This window comes from Xenopus laevis, chromosome 5L (genome assembly GCF_017654675.1).
Source record: "Xenopus laevis strain J_2021 chromosome 5L, Xenopus_laevis_v10.1, whole genome shotgun sequence".
In the NCBI taxonomy this organism is placed as follows: domain Eukaryota; kingdom Metazoa; phylum Chordata; class Amphibia; order Anura; family Pipidae; genus Xenopus; species Xenopus laevis.
This window is the reverse complement of record NC_054379.1, coordinates 33,967,080-33,992,007: the sequence shown is the minus strand read 5'-3', so window position 1 is coordinate 33,992,007 and position 24,928 is coordinate 33,967,080. Positions and strand designations below refer to the sequence as shown.

The window sequence follows — 24,928 nt, the reverse complement described above, 5'->3', positions numbered from 1 at the left end:
AGAGAGGAGCACCACTGTGCTGGAAAACTGGGGAAATGACCTAATGGGAGATTGGGGGGAGTGGGTCAAATTCTTGTAATTCCCTGCAAAATCATGGGAGAAGATGTCTGTAGCAGTGGCGTAACTATAGACAGCAGACCCTGCTGTCGCTGGGGGACCAGGGGTGCTCAGGTTGAGGTGTCTGATGCAAATATATCTCCCCTCCACACTTTCTATCTTTGAATTCTGTGTACGCTCCTGAACACCTCGTCGTGAGCCAGTGGGGGAGCCTGGTTGTTGTGTGCGCCAGGGCCCTCTGAACTTTTTTTGCTGGGGGCCCAGCGACTTCTAGTTACACCTAGGGTTGCCACCTAGCTGGTATTTTATCAACCTGACCAGTAAAAATTATGGTTGATCCCAATGTTATTAATAGGGGAAAAATATAAATATATAGGAAGGCCGGTATTTTTTTCCAGAAAAGCTGGAAACCCTAGTTACACCACTGGTCTGATAGGAAGTGTCCTATAATACACATGCTCTGCTGGGAGTTGCAGGGAGTTGCAACTTAACAGGCATGTGTGAGAAAAAGTAAAATCCGAAGTTGCGTCCAGGGCGAATTTGCGCTAGCGTTACCGCGGCAAGCAAATCGAAGCTAGCGTTGCCTAATTTGCATACGGTGGGAAGTTAAAGTTGAATGGACGTATATGTTTCAGCAAAAACATTACACTACACAAGCCTGGGAAACCTTAATAAAATAAAATATAAAAACCCTCTCTCGTATAACATTTTTCGCCAAGAAATAGTTTATTCGTTAGAAAAGTTTTAAAAAAACATTTACTGAAGCTTTAATAAAATAATTTCATCCAGAAATCCGACTTTTCACGAATAGGAATACACAACATTTAATTCTCAGTGAGGGAAAATGATAGGGAGTAATCTATGCCCAATGTTCAACTGTCTGCAAAATATATTCCCCTTTTAAAACTGAACTGTTTTATACAGCCTTAGGGCCAAGTTTGAAACCAAAACAGAAAGGCAATTGGGAAATAAACTCCCTCTCTCTCCCCCCAGCATTAAGACATGGATGGTACCTCCTTACTTTGCAGGGAACGTGGTTTTTACTGTGTCCAGTCTTGAAGTTGGTGGTCACGTGACAGAGTTGTTTCTGTTTCACTTTCCGGCAGTATGTGCAGTAATTCATTCGGAGCGGCAGCACAGCCACAGGAATGCGTGTTTGTTGCCTCATAGTGAAATTGGAAAAAGGCAGCCTATTTCTATTCCAGCGCTGTGTGTGAGAGAGGGAGAGTCTCTGGGGACAGGAGGCTAATAGGAGTTCTGGACCTGATCAGAGAAGTACGTATATTGTGCAGTTATGTGTCGTGTGTGGGATCCAGTAATGATATAATATAGATTTATTCTATTGCCCAGCTGTAAAATGTCTTCTTTCTGAGGAGTTTATTTGATTTATTGGCAGCAATGTACTAACGTGTGTGTGCAGCAACAGTTACACAGGAGAGACTCCATATTAGGTCTGATAATAGTGGGAAATACTGGGGGAGGGTTTATTTACACTATCATTATTATTTCATTATAATATACAGCCTGGTTATTTCCCTATGGGACCAGACTGTAAATTATATCCTTATAATACACAAAAGCCATGAATATCTTGTAAATTATATCCTTATAAACGGTGAGTTCTGATGTCATCAGTTATAAACGGTGAGTTCTGATGTCATTTCTGTCACATGACTCACTGAAACTTGTGTATTATAATAAATTAAGTACCCCCAGTTGCAAAATATGAGGATATTAGTCTTTACCTCGGAGTTCCATGACCTGTATAAAAACACGAGGCCTTCGGTAACTTATAATATCCTTATATTTTACAAGAGGGGGTACTTTATTCACTATATAAACGGCGCGTTCTTACGTCAGAACGCGCTGTTTATAGCAGGGTCCCCCAGCCGCCGAATTTGACGCAACACATTGGAATTTGACGCAGCGTGTTAGAATTTGACGCCGCGCGTCCGAAACTGACGCCGGTGCGACCAAAATTTGACGCCGGTGACCAGAATTTCAACGCCTCTAAAGGGGGTCAACCTTCTTGGCACTGTTACAGAAACAATGTATATAGTTGTTCGCACTCACCGATGAAGATGGGTGGCCCGGGTGCAGCGCCCTGAACCCGCAGCTTGGAGTGAGATGCAAGAAAATTCCGAAATGAGCACGCACTCCTGCGGCACAACCAATGCGGATAAAAATTCGATCTTTATTCCATAAATTAAAAATAAAAGTCCTAACGCGTTTCTAGAGATGATTACCTACTCGTTAGGACTTTTGTTTTTGATTCATGGAATAAAGATCGAAATTTTTATCCCTATTGGTTGTGCCGCAGGAGTGTGTGCTCATTTCAGGATTTCCTTATAGGGTTGTTCACCTTTGAGAGAACTTTTCGTATGATGTAGTGAGTGATATTCTGAGACAATTTGTAATTGGTTTTAATTTTTGGTTTTTGAGTTATTTAGCTTTTTATTTAGCAGCTCTTCAATTTGCATTTTAAGCATTCTGGTAGCTATGGACCAAATTGCCCTAGCAACCATGCACTGATGTGAATAAGATACTGGAATATGAACAGGAGAGGCTTGAATAGAAAGACGAGGAATAAAAAAGTAGCAATAATAACAATACATTTGTAGACTTACAGAGAATTTGTTTTTTAGATGGGTGAGCGACGCCCATTTGAAAGCTGCAAAGAGTCAGGAGAAAAAGGCAAATAACTATGACTATAAAAAAATAGATAATGAAGACCAATTGAAAAGTTTTTTAGAATTGGCCATTGTATACTAAAAGTTGCCTTAAAGGTGAACCACCCCTTTAACTACAAACCAAACATACAGTACAAACCAGTATTGAGTAATGAGGACAGTCTGTAGGGGTGGGAATTAATATATGTGACATACAGGTATGGGACTTTCTGTTATCCAGAATCCTCTGTATCTGGGCTTCCGGATAAAGGATCTTTTCCGTAATTTGGTTCTTTATAACTTAAAGATATACTGTCATGTCAATAGTGCCGCGCCAGTAGACTTCTGCACTGAAATCCATAGTTCAAAAGAGCAAACTTATTTTTTTATATTTAATAATGAAATCTGACCAGACATAGTCAGACATATTGGGGCTAGACATATTGTCAGTTTCCCAGCTGCCCCCAGTCACGTGACTTGTGCGCTGACAAACTTCAGTCACTCTTTACTGCTGTACTGCAAGTTGGAGTGATATAACCCTCCTCCTGTCCCCCCCCCAGCAGCCCATCAGCAGAACAATGGGAAGCAAACCAGATGGCAGCTCCCTAACACAAGATAACAGCTCCCTGATAGATATAAGAACAGCACTAAATAGTAAAAACCCATGTCCCACTGCAAGCCCATTCAGTTACATTGATAAGGAGAAACAATAGCCTGCCAGAAAGCAGTTCCATAGTGCAGCACTGGCTCTTTCTGACAGCACATACGGTTGCCACCTGGCCGGCAAAAATTATGGTTGATTCTAATGTTATTAATAGGGAAAAAAGATAAATATATATGCTGTTTTTTTTCCTGAAAAGGTGGCAATCCTAAAAGCACACGACCAGGCAAAATGACCTGATATGGCTACCTACACAACACAATATTATAACTAAAAAAATACACTTGGTTCATTAATTATATTTTACGTAGTAGAGTGAATTGTTTGCAGTGTAAACAGTGTAATTTAGAAATAAAACTCCACCACAAAAATTATGACAGAATCCCTTTAAGTCTGCTAGAAAATCATGTAAACATTAAATAAACTCAATAGGCTGGTTTTGCTTCCAATAAGGATTCATTAATTGGGATCAAGTACAAGTACTGCGTTATTCTTACAGAGAAAAAGGAAATCGTTTTTAAAAATTTGGATTATTTGGATAAAATGGAGTCTATGGGAGATGGCCTTTCTATAATTTGGAGCTTTCCAGATAATGGATCCCATACCTTTATATTTATAACATACACTTAATTTGTATAATCACAGATTTGTAATGTTTGGTCGTTTCATGTAAAGAGGAAATTGAAACCACTGAGGGTTCACTGAGTGATTCTGATTGCTTACCTCATACCCGAGTACATTTCTCACAACCTTCTTCCACGTCTTTCTTCTTTATTTTGGGACTTACATTTTGCCCCCCCCAGTTATTATACTTCATATTTAAAAATGTCATTTCTTGCACTTTGTTCTTCACACTTCATGAATATGTATTATCTAAAGCTACAATCAAAACAATACATATGGTACTGGATTAGGCAATGCATTTGTTTATGTGGCTGATTAAAAAGGATACAAAGCAATCACATTAATTAGACTTACTCAAAATGTAACTACTTTAAAAAACAAACGTGTTAAAGGGCACCAACCAAAGGTGCGGGCTAACAGAGCCTGCATTCCAGTTGGGATAACAATCGTTTTTATAAAAAAAAAGTGCCCCCCGCCAGCGCTAGGCTACCCGCACCGGTTCACTAGCATGTGTTATCCCCCAATTGGAATGCAGGCTCTATTAGCCCGCACCTTTAGTTGGGGATAACATTTTAGCCGAACAGTAGTTTGTGCTTGATTCCAACTAAGATATAAATAATCCTTATTGGAGGCAAACTATCCTTTTAAGTTTATTTAATGTTTAAAAGATTTTTTTAGGAGACTTTAAGGGATACTGTCATGGGGAAAAAAAAATTTTATATTTAATTTTGAAATCTGACATGGGGCTAGACATATTGTCAGCTTCCCAGCTGCCCCCAGTCATCTGACTTGTGATCTGATAAACTTCAATCACTCTTTACTGCTGCACTGCAAGTTGGAGTTATATCATCCCCCTCCCCAGCAGCCTAACAACAGAACATTGGGATGGTAACCAGATAGCAGCTCCCTGACATAAGATAAGAACAGCTGCCTGGTAGATCTAAAGCTGGCCATAGATGTTAAGATTTTTAAAAGATCAGATCCTGATCGTGAAACCACGATCTTCTCAGAACGATCGTACAAATTTACCATCAACTAAAAAGACCAATTTGGCAGGAAAACAAAGGGGAGCTGCCTGCTTGGCCCTGCAAACATAGATAGATTGCACTGGGACCGACAAAGATTTTTTGACCTGGCCGATCAATTTCCTGACAGATGTTGGCCGAAAAATCGTAAAATGTGCGATCGGTCGAATCCCACTAACCGCACGATAATTTCAAAGGATTGGTCGGACTTCCCTAAAATCGGTCGTTCTGCAATAAGAATCGTCGCGTCTATGGGGAACTTAAAGGGGTTGTTCACCTTCAAACAACTAGTTGGTTTCAGATAGATCACCAGAAATAACGACTTTTTCCAATGACTTTCTATTATTATATGTGTGACGGTTTTTCTAATATTAAAGTGTAAATTGTCATTTCTCTCCTTCTGAAGCAGCTCTGGGAGGGGGGGTCGCCGATCCTGTAAACTGTTCTAAATGGATACATTTAGTTGATACATTTCTTATCTTTGTCCCTGCTGAGCAGAATCTCTGGGGTTCATTACAGGCAGCTGTTAGAATTGATACAATTGTTGCTAATACTCCAGAGATGCTGCTGAGAAATGGATCAACTCAATGTTGCAAAATTGTAACAGTTCAGAGTCTGCACCTGAATTACTGAGCTGCCAGACTCAAACACCAGAGACACGAACATTCACCTTTACACTTAGATTTTGGAAAAAACTTAAAAAATAAATAATGGAAAGTATTTGAAAAAAGTCTTTATTTCTGGGGAACAATCTAAAAACAACTGAATTGAAAAAAGTGTTTGGAAGGTGAACAACCCCTTTAAGAACTGGATCCAGGATCACACTGCAGCACATTCAGTTACATTGAGTAGGAGAAACAACAGCTTGCCAGAAAGCAGTTCCATTCTGGTTCTGGCTCTTTCTGAAAGCACATGACCAGGCAAAATGACCTGAGACGACTGCCTACACACCAATATTACAACTAAAAAAAACACTTGTTGGTTCAGGAATGAAATTTTACATGGTGAAGTGAATTGTTTGCAGTGTAAACAGTGTAATTTAGATATTAAAACAACATCATAAAAATCATGACAGAATCCCTTTAAAGTAAAGAGATCCAAATTACAGAAAGACCCCTTATCTGGAACCCCCAGATCCAGAGCATTCAGGTCCCATACCTGTATATGTATAAAAAGATTCTGAAAGCCACACTCGCTTCTATCTGAGTGCCAAGAAAAAAGAAGGCATAATACAAGCAATAAAGGTGCTGTGCATGCCAATGTCCATGTTTGTTAAAGACCATTATTCCATAAATTTCACCAAGCAGGAGTAATGAAGTTTATAGAATAAAGTTATTTAAGAAACATGACCATTCGAGTGTGGACCCCCTTTGTTTTATGTATATAGTAGAACCCCCATTTTACGTTCTTCAGGGGACCAGAAAAAATGGTGTAAAATCAGGGAAAAGTATTATGCATAATATATAGGTGGGACCACAAAACAACAATGTAAAATCAGGGGATGTAAAATTGAGGTTTCACTATATATATATATATATATATATATATATGTATATATATATATATATGTATATATATATATATGTGTATATATATATATATATATATATATATATATATATATATATATATATATATATATATATATATATATATAAAGGTATAAAGTATATACCGGTATATATTTGTCTAGAATCTTGGGGTTGGCACAATATTCTTTGGGGGGGGGGGGTAAACGGAATATACCAATGGATCTTCTAATGAGAAACTGCTTGCATATTGATTTCTTTAAGTTCCAGCACTTGGTTGCCATTCTGACAGCGTGAGGGACAGACACACTTTTGCTTCAGTCCAACACCTCTATTTTAAACTGAGCATACGCATTCTTTTAGGCTGGCCCCACACTAGGCTGTTTCTCGACCCTGTTCTTTTATTAAACTGACCTATGGTGTTTTAATTATAATATAAAATATTGTTATGTGAAGTGTTTCCCCAACTGGGACCTTAGGAGTTTCCTTTACAAGTTAATTATTGTTGCTGCAAGTTTTTCTGGCAAGAGTGCAAAGTAATGAGGAAGCTATTGCAAGCTGAATGAGTCATGTTGCTTTTTTCATGTTTGCTCTTTATAGAGTCTGAAGAGAAAATGCCCCCAAGGAGAAGTAAACTCCCTGTTCCTCTTCCAGAAGGATGGAAAGTTACAGACACCAGCAAAAAATCTTGGAGGTTGGGTAAAATGATCGGCAAAGGCGGCTTTGGGCTCATCTATTTAGGTAACTTTTTTTTTTCTTGATAGCTCACAAGCTTTTAAAATTAAACAACTTAGCACATTTTTTAATTTGGATATGACTGTACATGCATGATGGTTAATGAGTAAAATGGTTTTTACACTGAAATAAACTGTTGGTGAGGTGAAATAATTTTCCTTTCTGACTTGCATCACATATGGTATCACATCACATATGAAAAAAAAAGTTCTCTTCTATGGTTCAGACTCCTGAAGCAATGCAGCAGAGGTCTGTTCTCTACGACTGTTCATCTGCTGACTTTTGCTACATTGTTTCAAGAACCAGAATCAGCAGTGCAGGGAATAGAAAGGACAGACCAATACTACTTTGTTGATTTAAAAAAGTCAAGGTAGCAGACTCCACCAAGTGATATCAAAATGCGAACCAAAGTATTTAAAACAAATCCATCTTTATTGAACAATTTTAAAATTCCCCTGCCCGCGAATTTTAAAATTGTTCAATAAAGATGGATTTATTTTAAATACTTTGGTTCGCACTTCGATATCACTTGGTGGAGTCCGCTACCTTCACTATTTTGGATTGCTGTTTGCCGCGGCCAGAGCAGATCCAGCGGACGCACCAGAAGGCAGATTGCCCGTGTGCACTCACGGCTCCATTTTTGTAATGCTCTCCTCCTCATTTACTTTGTTTATTTGCATTTGCAAACATTTTTTTCCAAAACATTTTTTTCTAATGAAGGAATAGAGAAAAGGTGCTCACAATTGTATTTTCATTTGTTTTTGAGTGGACATGCCATTACATTTCTGTTGGTTTCTGGCTTCATATACCAGACCTTCAATGAGCAGCTCCTTTTCAGAGCTGGTGTGTCAATCACCTAGGGGTTAAACAACAATGCAGAAAATTAATAAAAATTGCAGCGTTGCTCGGAGGAGCAATCTCACTCGTTTTCATTTGGGTTTAGACATCTAAACCCAAAAAAGAAATTGATGGTTAAGTAATCAGAGTGCCTCTCTGATTTACATCTGTTTACATCCATCTTCTGTTTTTTTTGTATTTTTTGGGATACTAGTAATTTGACTGTTTAGATCCTTTTCAAGCGAATCATGTCATAGAACTGATAACTTTTGCTACATATAAGGAGTAATGGTATGGCGCTGAGGCTGCTTATACTGCAGTTATGGGCAAGGATAAATAATATTTAAGTTTACAATCTGTCCCTTTGCTGTATGACTTTGCATTCCCCTATGCAGTTACATACATGGGTTTGGCAGTTATAATTGCCAACACTGTGCTTATTAGTTGGTTTGCACATAGGGGCCTCAGTTTCACGTGCAGCTCACTTCTCATCATGCTTAAAGGAACTTTAACATCAAAAAATGAAAGTGATTTAAAGTGTTGCCCTGCACTGCTAAAACTGCTGTGTTTGCTTCAGATTCACTAGAGTCCTGCAGCGGGTCGAGCAAAAAAAGCAGGTACAATGCGGAATGAGGGTGGGATTTTCAGGTGCGGGTATATTTGCTGGTCGTGGGTCGGGTTGGGGGCCTCATCTAAATTTCTTATGTTATATTGTCTATATTTTAGTCCTTTAAAATTTTTACAAAACTTGTTGCTGTCCACTTTTAATGAAGTCACTTCCGGTTTGTAACAACATCACTTCCTGCTTGGTGGTCAGCGGGTTGCGGATAAGGCAGTTGCGGGTCCGGGTCGGGTAGCGGATCAAAGTGGTTAAATGTGCGGGTTGCAATTAGGGTCGTGGGCTGGGGGTTCGGGTTAGGTCCGGGCCTTCGAAATTGGTTCCGCTCAGGACTCTAAGATACACTACTTTAAATTAAAAAACTGCTGTGTAGCAATGGGGGCAGCCATTCAAAGGAGAAAAGGCTCAGGTTACACAGCAGATAAGCTCTGTAGAACATAATGTTATCTGTTATACACTATTTAACCTGTGCCATATAGACTTTTTTCAATTTCTGCCATTGCTAGTTTAAAGTATATGAACTATAGTAGTGTTTCTGAAGCAAACACATCAGTTTTACCAGTGCAGGGCAACACTACATGATATTTTCATTACTTTAAATCACTTTCACACAGCATTTTGCTGCGGCCTACAGATGGAGTACCTCAGGCAAAGCAACTGTCTCCACCTATTATTACTCCCTATATTACTGAATGACATGCTACCTATTGAATTAACACAGAGTGCTAACAGACTGACTTCTGTACCAGAACGTTCCTTGTCTCTACTCCATGCTCATCAAATGTGGTGCTTTTCATTCCCAGAGTAAACCCAGAGGGAACTTCCTCTGTTCTCCACCTGAGCGCAGCAGCAAGCAAAAGGCGTAAGGGCTTATTTACATTCACATTTGCAGTTAGCAAAGTGCAATTTCAAGAACATGTATTTTTCACATAATGCTGCATTTTCCCACAGAATTCCAGTATTTTGCGATCACTAGGGATGTTGTGTCTGACGCAATTGCAGCTGATCAAAAATAGTGCATTTGCCCTTGCACTTCATCACTTGACTAATTGATAGTTGGCATAATTTCCAGTTTTCGGTGTGCAAGTGATGTGTGCACTTTTTTCTGTAGATGCAAGTGCGCTGCATCGGTTGAAGCCGGGTGCTGAGGGAAACCTGGAGGTACCGCCTGGTCTGGAGTTGGCAGTAGCTCCAGGGTTCCTCTGCATTAATACAAACAGCAGCACTCGATTTGGAAGTCAGAGGCTGTAAGCACAACTATACGGAGGTTCAAGGAGTACATTTCGATGCAGGCACCTTTAAAGGGGATAGATTTTAGTATGTTATAGAATGGCCAAATATAAGCAACTTTTCAATTGGTCTTCATTTGTTTTTTTAATTATTTGCTGCCTTTTTCTGACTCTTTGTATTTTTTAAAAGGGGAGGCACTGACCCATCTAAACACAAATGCTCTGTAAGGCTACAAATGTGTTTGTATTTTGTTTTTCGTTTGTATTTAATTATAACTCTTTCTATTCAGGCCCTCTCATATTCTTATTCTAGTCTCTTATTAAAATCAGTGCATGGTTACTAGGGAAATTTGGATTCTAGCAACCAGACTGCTAAACATTGCAAATTGGAGAGCTGCCGAATATGAAGCCAAAAAAACACAAATAATAAAACATGAAAACCAATTGCAAATTGTCTCAGACTATCACTCTTTTCATCATACTAAAAGTTAATTTAAAGTTGAACAACTCCTCCAATGGAGTTTGGGATAAATTGCACAAATGTAACTGCTCTTGTGGCTGTAAATGAGCACTCTAGTCTAAATCATTACTTTCTAACAATATTCTTGCAAACCTATAAATCCAACTCCCCTGCACCCCCTAAATATTGGTTGATGATTCTCACATTACCATATGCTGGAACCTATTCTGATATTGCTTGAAGATTAAAGTTAAATTCTTTCCTTCTCCAACAGCTTCTCCACAGTGTGATACACCAGTGGGCGATGATGCAGTCCATGTAATAAAAGTGGTAATGAGCTATTTTTCTAAATCTCATTTGTGCATCAGAAATCTGTAATAAGTAAATGCATTTGCTTTTGATTTGTTGCAGTAAGCACATAGTGCAAGTGTCATAGTGAGTTTCCTGCAATAATTGAATCAAATACCAGATACAAGAAATAAAAAAAAATGCATCTTTTGGTAACACCCAGTTTCCAGTATTTTGTAAATTATCACTTCAAAAAAAATATGGGTAATATTCTTTTTAGCATACCGTATATACTCGAGTATAAGCCGTCCCGAGTATAAGCCGAGGTACCTAATTTTACCTCCAAAAACTGGGAAAGCTTATTGACTCGAGTATAAGCCTAGGGTGAGAAATGCAGCAGCTTCTGGTAAGTTTCAAACAAAAAATTGAGGGTTCTTGCGCCCATTGGAGGTGCTGGCGTCTCGTTTTTGGATGCCGGCGACCATTCTTGGACGCCGGCTAATATTCTTGGAGACTATTCTTGGACGCCGGCGACTATTCTTGGACGCCGGCGACTATTCTTAGACGCCGGCGACCGTTTTTGCGCTTGACCCGAGTATAAGCCGAGGTAGAGTTTTTCAGCATATTTTGGGGGCTGAAAAACTCTGCTTATACTCGAGTATATACGGTACTCAGTCTCTGCTGTAAACAGGGGCCAATATGAGTAGGCAAGCTTTACACTGGCATGGTATCCACGGTAAAATAAAAATATTCCTCCCATCTTAATATGAATTTAACAAATATATTTCTCGGAGGCTAGCAAAGCATTAAAAAGTGAATTACTCCCCAAAATTATCATCCTCTACTCCTTCCTACTGTGCCATGTTTGTGAAAGTAAAACAGCAGAGCACCTGCAAGCATTTAAAGCTGCTATTTGCACAGCAGGAATTCTATGGATGAATCAGACGATGCATATTGAAACTGAAAAATTAAGGAACACTTTGTGGTTCCATCATTTCCATTGTTTTTGGTTGTTTTGTTTCATATCAGGTGTATGTGCCTGTACCTAATGCTATTTGTATTTTTCTACTGCTGTTTTTAGGAAAAAGTAGCTTGTGTGATAATGGCAGTACAGGTATGGGACCTGTTATACAGAATGCTCAGGACCTGGGGTTTTCCAGATAACATCTTTCTATAATTTGGATCTGCATGCCTTAAGTTTACTAGAAAATCATGTAATAATTAAATAAACCCAATAATAAAAATTAATTATATCTTAGTTTGGATCAAGTACAATGTACTGTTTTATTATTATAGAGAAAAAGGAAATTATTCTATCTGGATTATTTGGATAAATGGAGTCTAAGGGAGACTTTCTTAATTCTGATATTTCTGGATAACGGGTATAAACATACCTCCCAATATTTAGGAAACAGAACGTGCGACATTTTTTTAACACGCCCATTTTTGTGGTCACACCCCCTAATTACCATGTTCATTTTACATAATTTGGCAGGTTATGAAAGTTTGAACACATTTCTGTGGTTTTTATATGTAATTACAGTTTTGCAAATGAAGGTGAATTGCCCTTTAAGCTGTGAGTCTTCATTCTTATCTTCTCAAACTGTTACAAAAGTATTTATTCTGGGCTGTCTGCCAAGACCCAATTAAGTTAGAAACTTTGTATCTGTTTCTGGCTGTTCAGTGCAGCAGATCAAAGAGAAACTTGGGACTTATCAGTATAAATCCGTGACAGCGGGTTGAGCAGTCAAAAGCGGGATTGTCCCGCTTAAAACGGGACAGTTGGGAGGTATGGTTTAAGGAAAACGGAACTCATACATGTGGTGACCTGTTTGTTGAATAGAAGAGAGAGTAAAAATGTTCACCACATGGGTTTGTCCTCTTCTGGCTTAATTTATCTGTTTTTTTTTGTAGGTTTGCACAATTTGTAGTAAAAATGCCCTTTGTTTTACCTTCATTACACCAATATGTGACAGAATGTGATTGCATGCCTGGAAAGGCAGCCAACAGATAGATAACAAATAGGAGTGCTTACAGTAGACTTGCCAACTCTATTTTCATTGGTCATTGCTACAGAAGATTGGAGCCTACTCTGAAAAAGTTGGGGGTAATAAGGATAAGAGAAGAGTACTAAATGGTAAAAGTTAACTGTAAATGAGCACTAATAATTAAATACATTCTGAAGAAGCTTTGTCTCCCATTAAGTAAGCCTTTTTGAAAAGAAAATGCCTGATTTCAATACCCTTGATTTATTCAAAGGCATACAGTACATTATCCGCCTGACAAAAATATATTTCACTCATTAGGACATCATTAGGAAATGTTTCCTTTTCAACTATAATGAAAAAAACCCCAAAACACATGATTGTGTAAGATGCATTTAAATATATTACGTTTAAGTAATTTTATCTCTTCTTTACATCTTTAGAAGGAAACATTTATGCAATTAACACTGAATAATAAAGATTGCTTTTTATTATAATATTAGCAAGTTAAAAAACAAAAGGTTTACCTAATCTTTGGGTTAAACAGTGAACTACTGCATATACCTCCAATGTCATCATGCATTCATGGTAAACTAAACCCCCCTAAGAGACTCCCCATCTAATAGCCCCCATTGCCCCCCCTTCCTGCATAGCCCACTATTTAAAGGAAAACTATAACCCTCACACAATGTATGTCTCTATAAAAAGATATTGCATTCATTTTTCATAACAATATACTTTTTTACTAGTATGTGCCATTGGGTAATCATAGAATAGAAAAAATAGAAAATTGTCATTTTAAAAAAATAAGGGCCGTCCCCTGGGATCGTATGATTAACCATGCACAATAACATACCAAGCAAACCAGACTTGTTAGTCACATGAGCCAATTAACAGACAGAGTTCTGTCTTATGCTTCCACACTTCTTCCTCTTACAGTTAGAGCTGTAGTATTTCTGGTCAGGTGATCTCTGAGGCAGCACACAGACCATCACAAAATGGGGGTTCAAGGCAAGAGATGTAAAAGTGCAATATTTACTTAAATATATATTCCAGTTTGATAAGATTCTTTAATGTACCACTTAATTTGATATACATTATCTGTTGCTCAAGTATTCATTTTGAGGGTATAGTTTTCCTTTAAAAAAAAGTGTCCCAGAAAGTCACACAGACTCACGGGTGCCATGTTCAGTATCTTTGGATCCTCTTTGGATCCTTTTCGGACCGTGTATGGAGAGTCCCGCCATTTTTCTTCTGCCAGAGATAGGTCATTTGGACGATCGGACAGGTTAGAAAATTTCTGTCAGCTACCGATAATATCTCTGCATGTATTGCCGATCTGACGATTTTCAGTGGGAGACTGTCACTAGCTTTTGTCGGACATAACTTTCGTACGATTGCTGTCAGGGGCAGAACATCGGCTGATCTGTTCTTCTACTATTTTATTTAATCGGAAAGGTTAGTGGCAGGTCGGGAGATGGGGAAGTCTGATTGTTCCAGGATTCGAACGATCGGATCTTTGCAACTATGGCCAGCTTTAGGGTGCTGCTATCTTGTTACCATCCCATTGTTCGGCTGATGGGGGAGGATGGGAGAATGGTGATATCACTCCAACTTGCAGTACAGCAGTAAAAAGTGACTGAAGTTTTTCAGAGCACAAGTCACATGACTGGGGGCTCCTGGGAAACTGACAATATGTCTAGCCACATGTCAGATTTCAAAAACAAATATTGAAAAATCTGTTTGCTCTTTTGAAAAACAGATTCCAATGCAGAATTCTACTAAAGCAGCACTATTAACTGATGCGTTTATGAAAAGGCATGACAGTATCCCTTTAATCGTATTGACTGCCAGTATGATTAATGCTATGAAAGCTTGCACAACAGCCATGCTGCCCTGTTCCTGATTTACTCTGCATCAGCGTAGTGGGGGAGAGGGAGGTGCTTTTTGTCATGGAAATGGGTGATCTCTGATATCTGTTTCTCAGACTGTCACTATCTTTCCACTGCTTTGGGCCCCTAGGAGAAACCCCACAGTTTGGGCACCACTGTATGATAAAACAAACCTTACAACACTGGCAATGTAATTTGTAATTAAAGGGGTGGTTCACCTTTAAGTTAACTTGTTATAGAATGGCCAAGTCTAAGCAACTTTTCAATTGGTCTTTATTATTTATGTTCTATAGTTTATTAATGATTTGCCTTCATCTTCTAACCCTTTCCAGCTTTCAGTTGGGGGTCACTGACCCCACCTAAAAATAAATGTTCTGTAAGGCTACAAATGTATTGTTTGTGCTACTTTTTATTACTCCTCTTTCTATTCAGGCCTTTCCTATTCATATCCCATTCTCTCATTCAAATCAATGTTTGGTTGCTAGTGTACTTTGGGTCCTAGCAACCAGATTGCTGAAACTGATATTTGGAGAACTTAATAAAAAGCTTAATAACTCAAAAACCACAAATAATAAAAAATGAAAACCAACTGCAAATTGTCTCGGAATTATCACACCATTATCTACATCATACTAAAAGTTAACTCAAAGATGAACAACCACTTTTAAGTAACTGATTATTATAAATCTGTGTAGTATTGCTCTTAAACTTGATAAATTATTTGCACGTATAAGATACTACCTTTATAAAGAATACATAAATGAAAAACTTGCCATATGGAACTTCATATGAAATGATATACAGTAGCTAGTGATGGGTGAATAAATTCGCCTGGCACAAATTTGCGGCGAATTTCCGCCGGTGGCGAATAAATTCGCAAATTTCCCGTGAAATTTTGCAGGTGAAAATCCGCCGGCGTCAATTTCCGATTTTCCGTTTTTTCCGTGGAAACATTCGAATTGCACGATTTTTCGATTCAAGATTTTTCGCGAATTTTTCGCCGTTTCACGAAATTCACCCATCACTAACAGTAGCTTCTAGCTACCTCATTTTCGACTGTCGGTGTTTTCCAGACATTTCTAAAATATGCAAAATTAAATCTAGCTATAGTCAAACAGGCTAATCATTTAAATGAGGTGCAGTTTGAACAGATTTGGAAAAGCCAGATTGGAAAGCCAGATTTGTGCCGATTGGCTGTCCCACTGGGCAAACAATTAGATCATAAAAGCTGTAAGGAATTGTGGCTGCTTTAATTCTCGTTAAAAAATGGCTGCAGACATGAAAAATATGACTTTAAAGGGCAAGGCAACCCCAAAGTAAAAATTTGCCTTATAAAAGAATACATACTTCTAAGCAACTTTAAAATATACATTTATTAAAAAATGTCAATGCTTTAAAGTTATCTGTAAAAACTATTTGCTATTAATAGCAGCATTTGCTTAACTCCTGCTTGTTACTTTTTAAACAACGATGCAAAAGTCTTAGTTCCCCAGCACAGACAGCTGCCTTGTCTTACATTGTATCAACAGTCTGAGTCATCAGTGTAGACAGAGAATAGAAAGGGACAGACACTGCTTTCAATAGTAATACATATACAAATAACTTAAACACCATAGAAAATGTGTAATGAATTCATATTGCAAAATTGCTTAGAATTAGGTTTTCTTGTATTAGACAAAACATTAGTTTTTGGGTTGACATTCCCTTTAAGATAATAACTAACCAGAAAAGTAAGAAATGGAAGTAGTTAGCAGACCAGCATGGTTATGGCATACCCATCTTAATGTAAGGTTATTTCTTGAAAAGTCACTGAAATTAACCAGTTTGACTCAAAAAGATCCTATCGAGAATATTGGCGTTACTGCTAAGTTAAGCAAAGCACAAATTTTTTTCTGCATTATGGCATACTAGTACTACATTATAATCCCTGTTAGTATTGCATTGAATTACTTTTGTAATAAACACACTTCTATATTGATATTTTTTACCAACATGTTTTCAGGAGTACCATCAAAACGGACCTTTGTTTTGTGAGTTGAAATTTTACCAAAGAGCAGCAAAGCCAGACAATAGTGAGTGTGGTTTATGAAATCTTTACAAATGTGTTATAAATTGACAGTATATGTCCTGTTATTCTTGCAATGTATGGGCATGTATTGCTGGATTGGGTTTTCGTGTACAAAGTTTTCTATGGTTATAAATGTTTTTATGGTTTACATGAATATAGGTAAATAGCCTGTATTTAAAATTTTGGAGAAGAAATATTTTCCAAATTAATCAATCAATTTATATTGAAAAAAAATTCCAACCTTTTTGATTAGCCCCTTCACCTTTTTGATTAGCTCCTTCAGCTGGGTGTGTTAAAAAAAAAAAGTTGCATAAACAGTATCTGAACTCCCAATATATATATATATATATATATATATATATATATATATATATATATATATATATATATATATATATATATATATATATATATATATATATATATCTATATCTTATAGTAGCGGACAGCACTCCGTTCCAAGTCCTTTGCCTGGGTGCTCGGTAAGACCAGTATATAAAGATAAAAAAGACCAGCAACACCAGGTTTTTCTACTTGCAAAAAAACCTGGTGTTGCTGGTCTTTTTTATCTTTATATATATATATATATATATATATATATATATATATATATATATCTATATATATATATATATATATATATATTTAATAAATATACCCCAATATATACTGTGTATATACGGTATATGTTATATAATTATATTTAGACATAACGAGTGGTACCAAAAAAACCCATATCATCTAGGCCAGGGGTCCCCAACCTTTTTTTCCCCGTAAGCCAGATTGAAATCTAAAAATAGTTGGGGAGCAACACAAAAAAAAGTAGTTTGGGTGCCAAATAAGGGCTTAAATTGGTTATTTGGTAGCCCCTATGTGGACTACCAGCCTACAGGAGTCTCTACTTGGCACTATTCTTAGGGGCAGATTTATCAAAGGTCAAAGTTCGAAGTTAAAAAAACTTTTGAATTTAAAAAGACCAATCGAATTGAGGTTGAAGTCTTTTGGGGTCGAAGCGGGCCGAATTTGGCCTACTTCGAATCGTACGATCGTACTTCGATCGAAGTTTTTTTTAACTTCGACCTTCGATCTCCCAAACTCCCCCAATTGCCTCCGTACAGGTTCTAGGAGGTCTCCCATAGGCTAAAACAGCACTTTGGCAGCTTTTAGGTGGCGAATGGTCGAAGTCGAAGTTTTAAAGAGACCGTACTTAAAAAAATTCGACCTTCGAATTTCAAAGTTTTTTTCAACTTCGGATCGAAGTTGGACTATTCGATGGTCGAAGTACCCAAAAATTAACTTCGAACCTTCACTTCGACCTTTGATAAATCTGCCCCTTAGTTTTTATGCAATTAAAACTTGCTTCCAAGCCTAGAATTCAAAAATAAGCACCTGCTTTGAGGACAATGAGAGCAACATCCAAGGGGTTGGAGAGAAACATGTTGCTCACGAGCTACTGATTGGGGATCACTGCTCTAGGCTACCATTGTCCTTGGTCTGACATATTTCACAGTTCCCTTCTGTAATCCCCACCATTTATGGCATGGAAAACATTGTACATTCCAGCAAAACCATTAGGAGGTATAACCTATGACTATAAAATAACAGGTCTGACAGAATACACTACATACTATAGGTTCATACTTGCAGTTCATACAAATAACTATAGCTAATGTCATTCATTTTGGAAGGTTGATTCTTAACAGTGCTTTGATATTAATTCCACTTTGTAAAATTATATTCGGTACTTTGTAATGATTTAGTGATGAAAAACCCATTAGGATTGTTTAGTTATTCAATTATTATCCTGTTTCATTTTGTTTCCCAGTTACAAAATGGAAAGCCCATAAGAAACTAGATTATTTGGGCATACCCAAGTACTGGGGATCCGGAGAAACTACATTCAATTCTCAAAGGTAAGAATATTCACAAACAAGTCACAGATTTGTCCATAGAGAAAAGATGTGGGAATTATGGCCATGTGGCCCATTTGGAGGATTGGTTCACATCTCAAGCGTTAACGTTTTAGGTTATCTGTACGAAATAAAAAAATAGTGGAATATATAAATAGGAGAGGTCTGAATAGAAAGTTGAGTAATAAAAATGAGCAATAACAAACACATTTGTAGCCTTACAGAGCATATGTTCTTTAAAAAGGGTCAGCGACGCCCATTTGAAATCTGAGTCAGAAGAAAAAGGCAAATAACTATAAAACTATACAAAAATTAAAGGGATCCTGTCATCGGAAAACATGTTTTTTTCAAAACGCATCAGTTAATAGTGCTGCTACTCCAGCAGAATTCTGCACTGAAATCCATTTCTCTTTTAAAAAATGGATTTCAGTGCAGAATTCTGCTGGATCAGCACTATTAACTGATTAATTTTGAGAAATTTTTTTTTTCCCATGACAGTATCCCTTTAATCATGAAAACCAATTGAAAAGTTGGTTAGAACTGGTCATTCTATAACATACTAAAAAGTTACTTTATAGGTGACCCACCCCTTTAACTTAGGTTAGATGAACGACATACAGGTATGGGATCCGTTATCCGGAAACCCTTTATCCAAAAAGCTCTGAATTACAGAAAGGCCATCTCTCATAGACTCCATTTTATCCACATAATCTAAAATTTTAAAAATGATTTCCTTTTTCTCTGCAAATAATAAAACAGTAACTTTTTACGTGATCCAAACTATATATAATTAAACCTTATTGGAAGCAAAACCAGCCTATTGGGTTTATTTAATGCTTGATTTTCTATTAGACTTAACGGTATGAAGAACTAAATTACAGAAAGGTCTGTTATCCGGAAAACCACAGGCCCCATGTATTCTGTATAACAGGTCCCATACCTGTATTAAGAAAAATCACATGCATCGTTTGCTCAGAACTTGTTTATGCCTTCTGCATTCCTTATACCACTTACTTTCTGCATTCTACCCTTGCATTTTAAAGCTTAATACAAATTAAAATTACCATTTTCAATTAATTCCACAAGAAAACCTTGTTTTATGGTTTTGCATGGACACTTATGGGCAGGATTCAATTAGTTTTTTTCCCATAGACTTCAATAAAGTTTTCATGTGATAAACAGTGATTTTTTTTTTCTAATTGAATTGCATCTGGCTCTGTAGGGAAATCTGCCATTGAATTAGGATGATAAGCTTTTCTCATCAAATTGAATCTGGCCCATAATGGGGTTTTTTCAGTTGTTTTCTACTTTTTATGTTTTTCTGAAATTTATTTTTAAATAATTATTTTTTCGCCTTCCTCTTCTATAAACCCTGCAAAACATATTGTCAGCTTTCTTAAATGGGTTGTTCTTTTTCCGTCTTAAAACAGTACGTCAGAAATTATAGCATATCAGTTGATTCTGTACGTCAGAAATTATAGCATATCAGTTGATTCTGGTTTTTTTTTTAGGTTTTTTTCTAAGATTGAAGTTTAAAGTTTTATTTTTTTTACCTTTTGATGTTTTTCAGTAATATCTCTGTAAGTTCAGCCCTACAGTACATTGTCCCTGTCCTTTATTAAAGTCATATTTTACAGCTGATACATTGTTTGCTGCTGCCAATGTATCAACTAATGTAGCAAATTGTAACTGGAATTGAGTCTGCATCTGTTTTACCTAGCTGTTATTCTGTAATAACTTAAATCTTAGAAACATGGCCAAAAATAATAATAAAAAAAAAAAAAAAATAGAAAGCAATTCAAAAGGGCAAGGTAGGATATACCTATTAAACATAACTATGTATGTGAAAATAACTGAGGGTAGGCCGCTGCACTATTAGAATTAGAATTTCAGCATAAATAAAATAAAAGATTAAAGCAAAGCTATCACCTTTTTGATAACTACCTGGCCAGCCTCTGATCTTAACCCAGCAGGCCGCCTTTTAACTATCCGTTCATTACTTGTTAAATCAAACATTTTTAAAATAATATTTAATACAATATTTTCGTCATGCCTATTTTTTCGGAACAAAAAAGCTTTCCACCACTTTATTAAATTTCATGCTTCGACAGGTTGGTTTTCTTCTTTTAGATAAAGAGAAACATATTTTAACATATAATTGTCTTTGTTACAAAAAAACATATAGGGGTAGATTTATCAAAGCGTGCAGAGATCTCCACAGTCCGCAGAGTGAAATACCGCCTCTCTCCATTCATTTCTATGGGATTTTTAAAGGCGTATTTATTAGTGATGGGCAAATAATTTCGCCTTGCGCGAATTTGCGACGAAAAGTTTTGCCGCGGCCGAGAGAGTCTCTCTGAAAAGTCGCTTACGTCAAAATCGACGCACGTTAACACTATTCGGACGCCCATTAATTTTAACGCAAGCGTCAGCTTGGACAAGGGCGTCAATTTCTGATTTTCACAATTATTCGTGAAAATGTCCGGTTTTCATGATTTTTTTGTAAAAATGTCAGAATTCCACAATTTCTCATATAACTTTCAGATTTCACGATTTTCCCGCAAATGTTTTGGGAAATTCGCAAATTTTTTGAAACGGGAGAAATTCGTCCATCACTAGTATTTTTCAAATGGTGATCACCCTTTGATAAATACGCTTTTAAAAATCCAATAGAAATGAATGGAGAGTGGCTGTATTTCACTCTGTGGACTGTGGAGATCTCTAACTTCACTCTTTGATAAATCTACCCCCTAATCAGGGTGGGAGGGTGGGCACCAAAGTTTCTTCCCGGCTGGCTGACATTCGCTGGATAACCGACCCGCTGTGCCCAGGTATTTATACCACCTACCCTCGACCACCTGACACTCACCCCTCCCTACTACCTATTCCCTCACCTGCCAGCCCTAATTATGAAGACCCTTGGTAGGTGACAAAAAGTAGCGATGTGGTAATGGCGGAGCTCATCCCATGCACGCCATCTCCTGCTCTCACTTCTAACCGGTTACTACATCAATCACATTTACCGTTGCGGAGCGCTGATCAAGGCATTCAGGAGTCTGGTTTATTTAATATCAATTTTCGGCTTTATTCTTGCGCATTAAAAGTTACAGAGGAGGGGGTTTACATCTTGGTAGGTGAGGTTTAATCCCTTACTGGCCATCAACCAGCCCATGCCTGTGTAGCATTAAAGGGGTGGTTCACCTTTAATTTAACTTTTAGTATGTTATAGAATGCTATTTCGAAACAACATTTTAATTGGTCTTCATTTTTTTATATTTTTTGAATTATTTGCCCTTTTTCTCTAATTCTTTTCAGCTTTCCAAATGGGGGTCACTGACCCCATCTAAAAAAACAAATGCTCTGTAAGGCTACAAATTTATTGTTATTGCTACTTTTTATTACTGATCCTTCTATTCAGTCTACCTCCCATTCATATACCAGTCTTGTATTAAAACCAGTACATGGTTGCTAGGGTAATTTGGACCCTAGCAACCAGAATGCTAAAATAGCAAACTGGAGATGTGCTGAATAAAAATCTAAATAAGTCAAAAACTACAAATAATATAAAATTTTAAATTGTAAATTATCTTAGACAATCACTCTCTACATTATACTAGGGGGCAGATTTATCAAAGGTCGAGGTGAATTTTTGAATGAAAATAAAATTTGAATTTCAAACTATTTTTTGTGTACTTCGACTAGGGAATAGTCCAAATTCGATTTGATTCAAAAATTTGAATATTGACATTTATCATGTACCGTCTCTCTAAAAATACGACTGTAAAACCTACCGAATTGCTGTTTTAGCCTATGGGGGACCTCCTAGAACCTATTTGGAGTCAATTGGTGGACTTTGAAAAATCGAAGTTTTGTTGGGGAAAAACTGAAATTAATTAGATCGAATGCGCTATTCCATCGATTTGTATCATTCGAATTCGGACCTATTCTATCGAAAACTGACCTATTCGACCAAAAAAACTTTGACTTAATATCAGTTGGTCTTTTTGAATTAGAATTTCGAAGTTTTTTTCAATTCGAAATTCCACCCTTGATAAATACGCCCTTAAAAGTTAATTTAAAGGTGAACAACCCCTTTAATTTGCTGCACAGCACATTATTGCAAATGACCTGGAGCAGGGGTAATTTTAAGGCAGAACTATGGAAATACAACAGATTTTTAGCATAACTTTGCCTCATTCCTATCAAAATACAAGTAAAACTGTGTCCGCTGCATCACTGCCTTTGGACCACTATTATGCTAGAACTAGGGAAAAAACTGTGGCCAAAAAAGGCAAAACCCCTTTCTTTTATTTTCTTTTACTTTATTTTCATTACTTTTATATTATTTTATTGTATGTTGTGACACAGGTTTGCAAATCACAACTATTCACTGGCATTTTGTATGAGATGTTGAACCTGAATAAACACAAAGTTGAAAAAAAAAAAAAAGGCAAAACCCTTGCACACTGTGCACTCTATTCATTTTTGTTGATAAGTGAGCCCTATTTATTTTTACATACTATCTGAATATGATATATTTTGTGGAAAAAAAGACCCATATCTGTTGCATATATTGTAGCTAATGATATCCAAAAAATAAAAAAAACTATAGTGGTAGCAAGGTGGAGGGAGTAAGTGCAAATCATGGAGCTATTATCCTGCTCTGGATTTAAGATCTCATTATAACATATAAAAGCAACTATGCATTCCTAGTAACAAAGTGAGAAGCTTATCACTTTCACTTTAATCATACACCAGGCATACATTCTTATCCCCTATTAAAATTCACAGCCTTTGGTCACGTTCCACTTGTAAGACTCTCATTTACATTTCATTACAGTGTCTCTTCAGTACCTTGTTGCAACAAATTGTCTGTTATTTATGTATAGAATAATCTGCCATTTCGGATTCATTTGTGAGCTTTCCTGCCTGAAAAGCAATCTTGCTACTGTGAAAGATTGCAGTGGATAGGTTTTTCAGCTGGCCTTTACAACTACCACCTTTATCTGTTTAGTGACTTTTTGGAAAGGTAGCCACAGGCTTTTTCTGTGGATCCAGTCTCCAGCTTTTTTTTTTTCAAGCATTTAGTAATAAATACTGCAACATTTGATAAATAATATGCAGAAATGATTATAAATGAAGTGGTCCAAACTTGCAGAGAGCCTGTTTTGATCTTTATAGATCTTCACAGTGGAGGATATTAGAACATTGCTTCTGTAGAGTAGGGGGTTATTTACTAAACTCGAAATGCAAAAATCACAAAAAATTCTGATATTTTTTTAAAAATTGTAAATTTATTTTTTTTACCGCAAAGCACATTTTCGGGAAAATATAATAATAAATAAGCGTAAAAAAAAAAACCCGAGCAGAGTTGATCGGAGTTTGTAGCAGAAAATATTGAGATAAATTCAGACTTTGATTAAAAAAAACCCTAGGACTTGGAAAGTGAAGCAAAGAAACCCTTTAAAAAGGTAAGAAATTGGTAATAATATTCCATAGAAACCAATTGGCAATTAATTTCGATCAGTAGTGTAAGGTAGCAAATGAAATCAAAGATTTGATTGGTTGCAATGGGGTAATAGTGGTGCAATTTAGCACCTATGTATATTATTTAGCACCTTCGTTTATTAACCCCTTATCTGTATGAAGTTCAAGAATGACATTTAACTAACTTTTGTAATAGTTACAGGTTTATGGTGATGGATCGACTCGGTGTGGATCTTCAAACAATACTGAACAAAAACAATGGGAAATTTTCCATGCAAAGAGTTATGCAATTAGGTATTTGTATGGTAAGTTAGCTTGTGTGTGTAGTTCTTCTTATAAAGTTTTGAATGTATGAACATTTTTTTCAGGTGATAAAATACAGGAAATACAGGTATGGGATCTATTATCAAGAAACCCATTATCCAGAAGGCTCCCATAGAGATTTTTGCCGCAGTTTCACAAATTTATTCGCTGGCGGCGAAACACGGAAATTCGCGCCTGGCTATTTATTTGCCCATCACTAATGAGCATACTGGGTGGTTCATAGGCTTGGCAAAAAAAATTCAGGGGTTATTTACGAAGGCCCCGGACAGAAATACAGGAGCACTGCGGGGTGCAACAGCACAAAAGCAAATAAACCATTGCTATCAGAATGAAATGGGCTAAAATATGTGATAAATTGCACCACTGAAGTTCCTCATAGAAACCAATTGGCATTTAATTTTGATTGGTAGTACAAGCAAGCGAATTAAAGAGAAGATCTGATTGGCTGCTATGGGTTACTGCACTGGGCTGCAATTTAACTCCTATAAATTATATGCAAAGTGATGCCTTCTGGAATCAGAAAGTATTT

General features: G+C 36.9%; 1 protein-coding gene across 6 annotated transcripts in view; it reads left to right on the top strand.

The window, feature by feature from the left end:
• The first annotated feature begins 1,092 nt into the window (after positions 1-1,092).
• Positions 1,093-24,928, top strand: part of vrk2.L (VRK serine/threonine kinase 2 L homeolog) — a 67,710-nt gene continuing 43,874 nt past the window's right edge. For 2 of the 6 annotated variants that reach the window (XM_018261644.2, XM_018261647.2), the window contains exons 1-6: positions 1,094-1,332; positions 7,166-7,306; positions 10,720-10,775; positions 16,613-16,682; positions 18,504-18,591; positions 24,272-24,380. In XM_018261644.2, the coding sequence (XP_018117133.1) occupies positions 7,180-7,306; positions 10,720-10,775; positions 16,613-16,682; positions 18,504-18,591; positions 24,272-24,380 (450 nt within the window). In that variant the 5' untranslated portion in view covers positions 1,094-1,332; positions 7,166-7,179. 6 annotated transcript variants of the gene reach the window in all.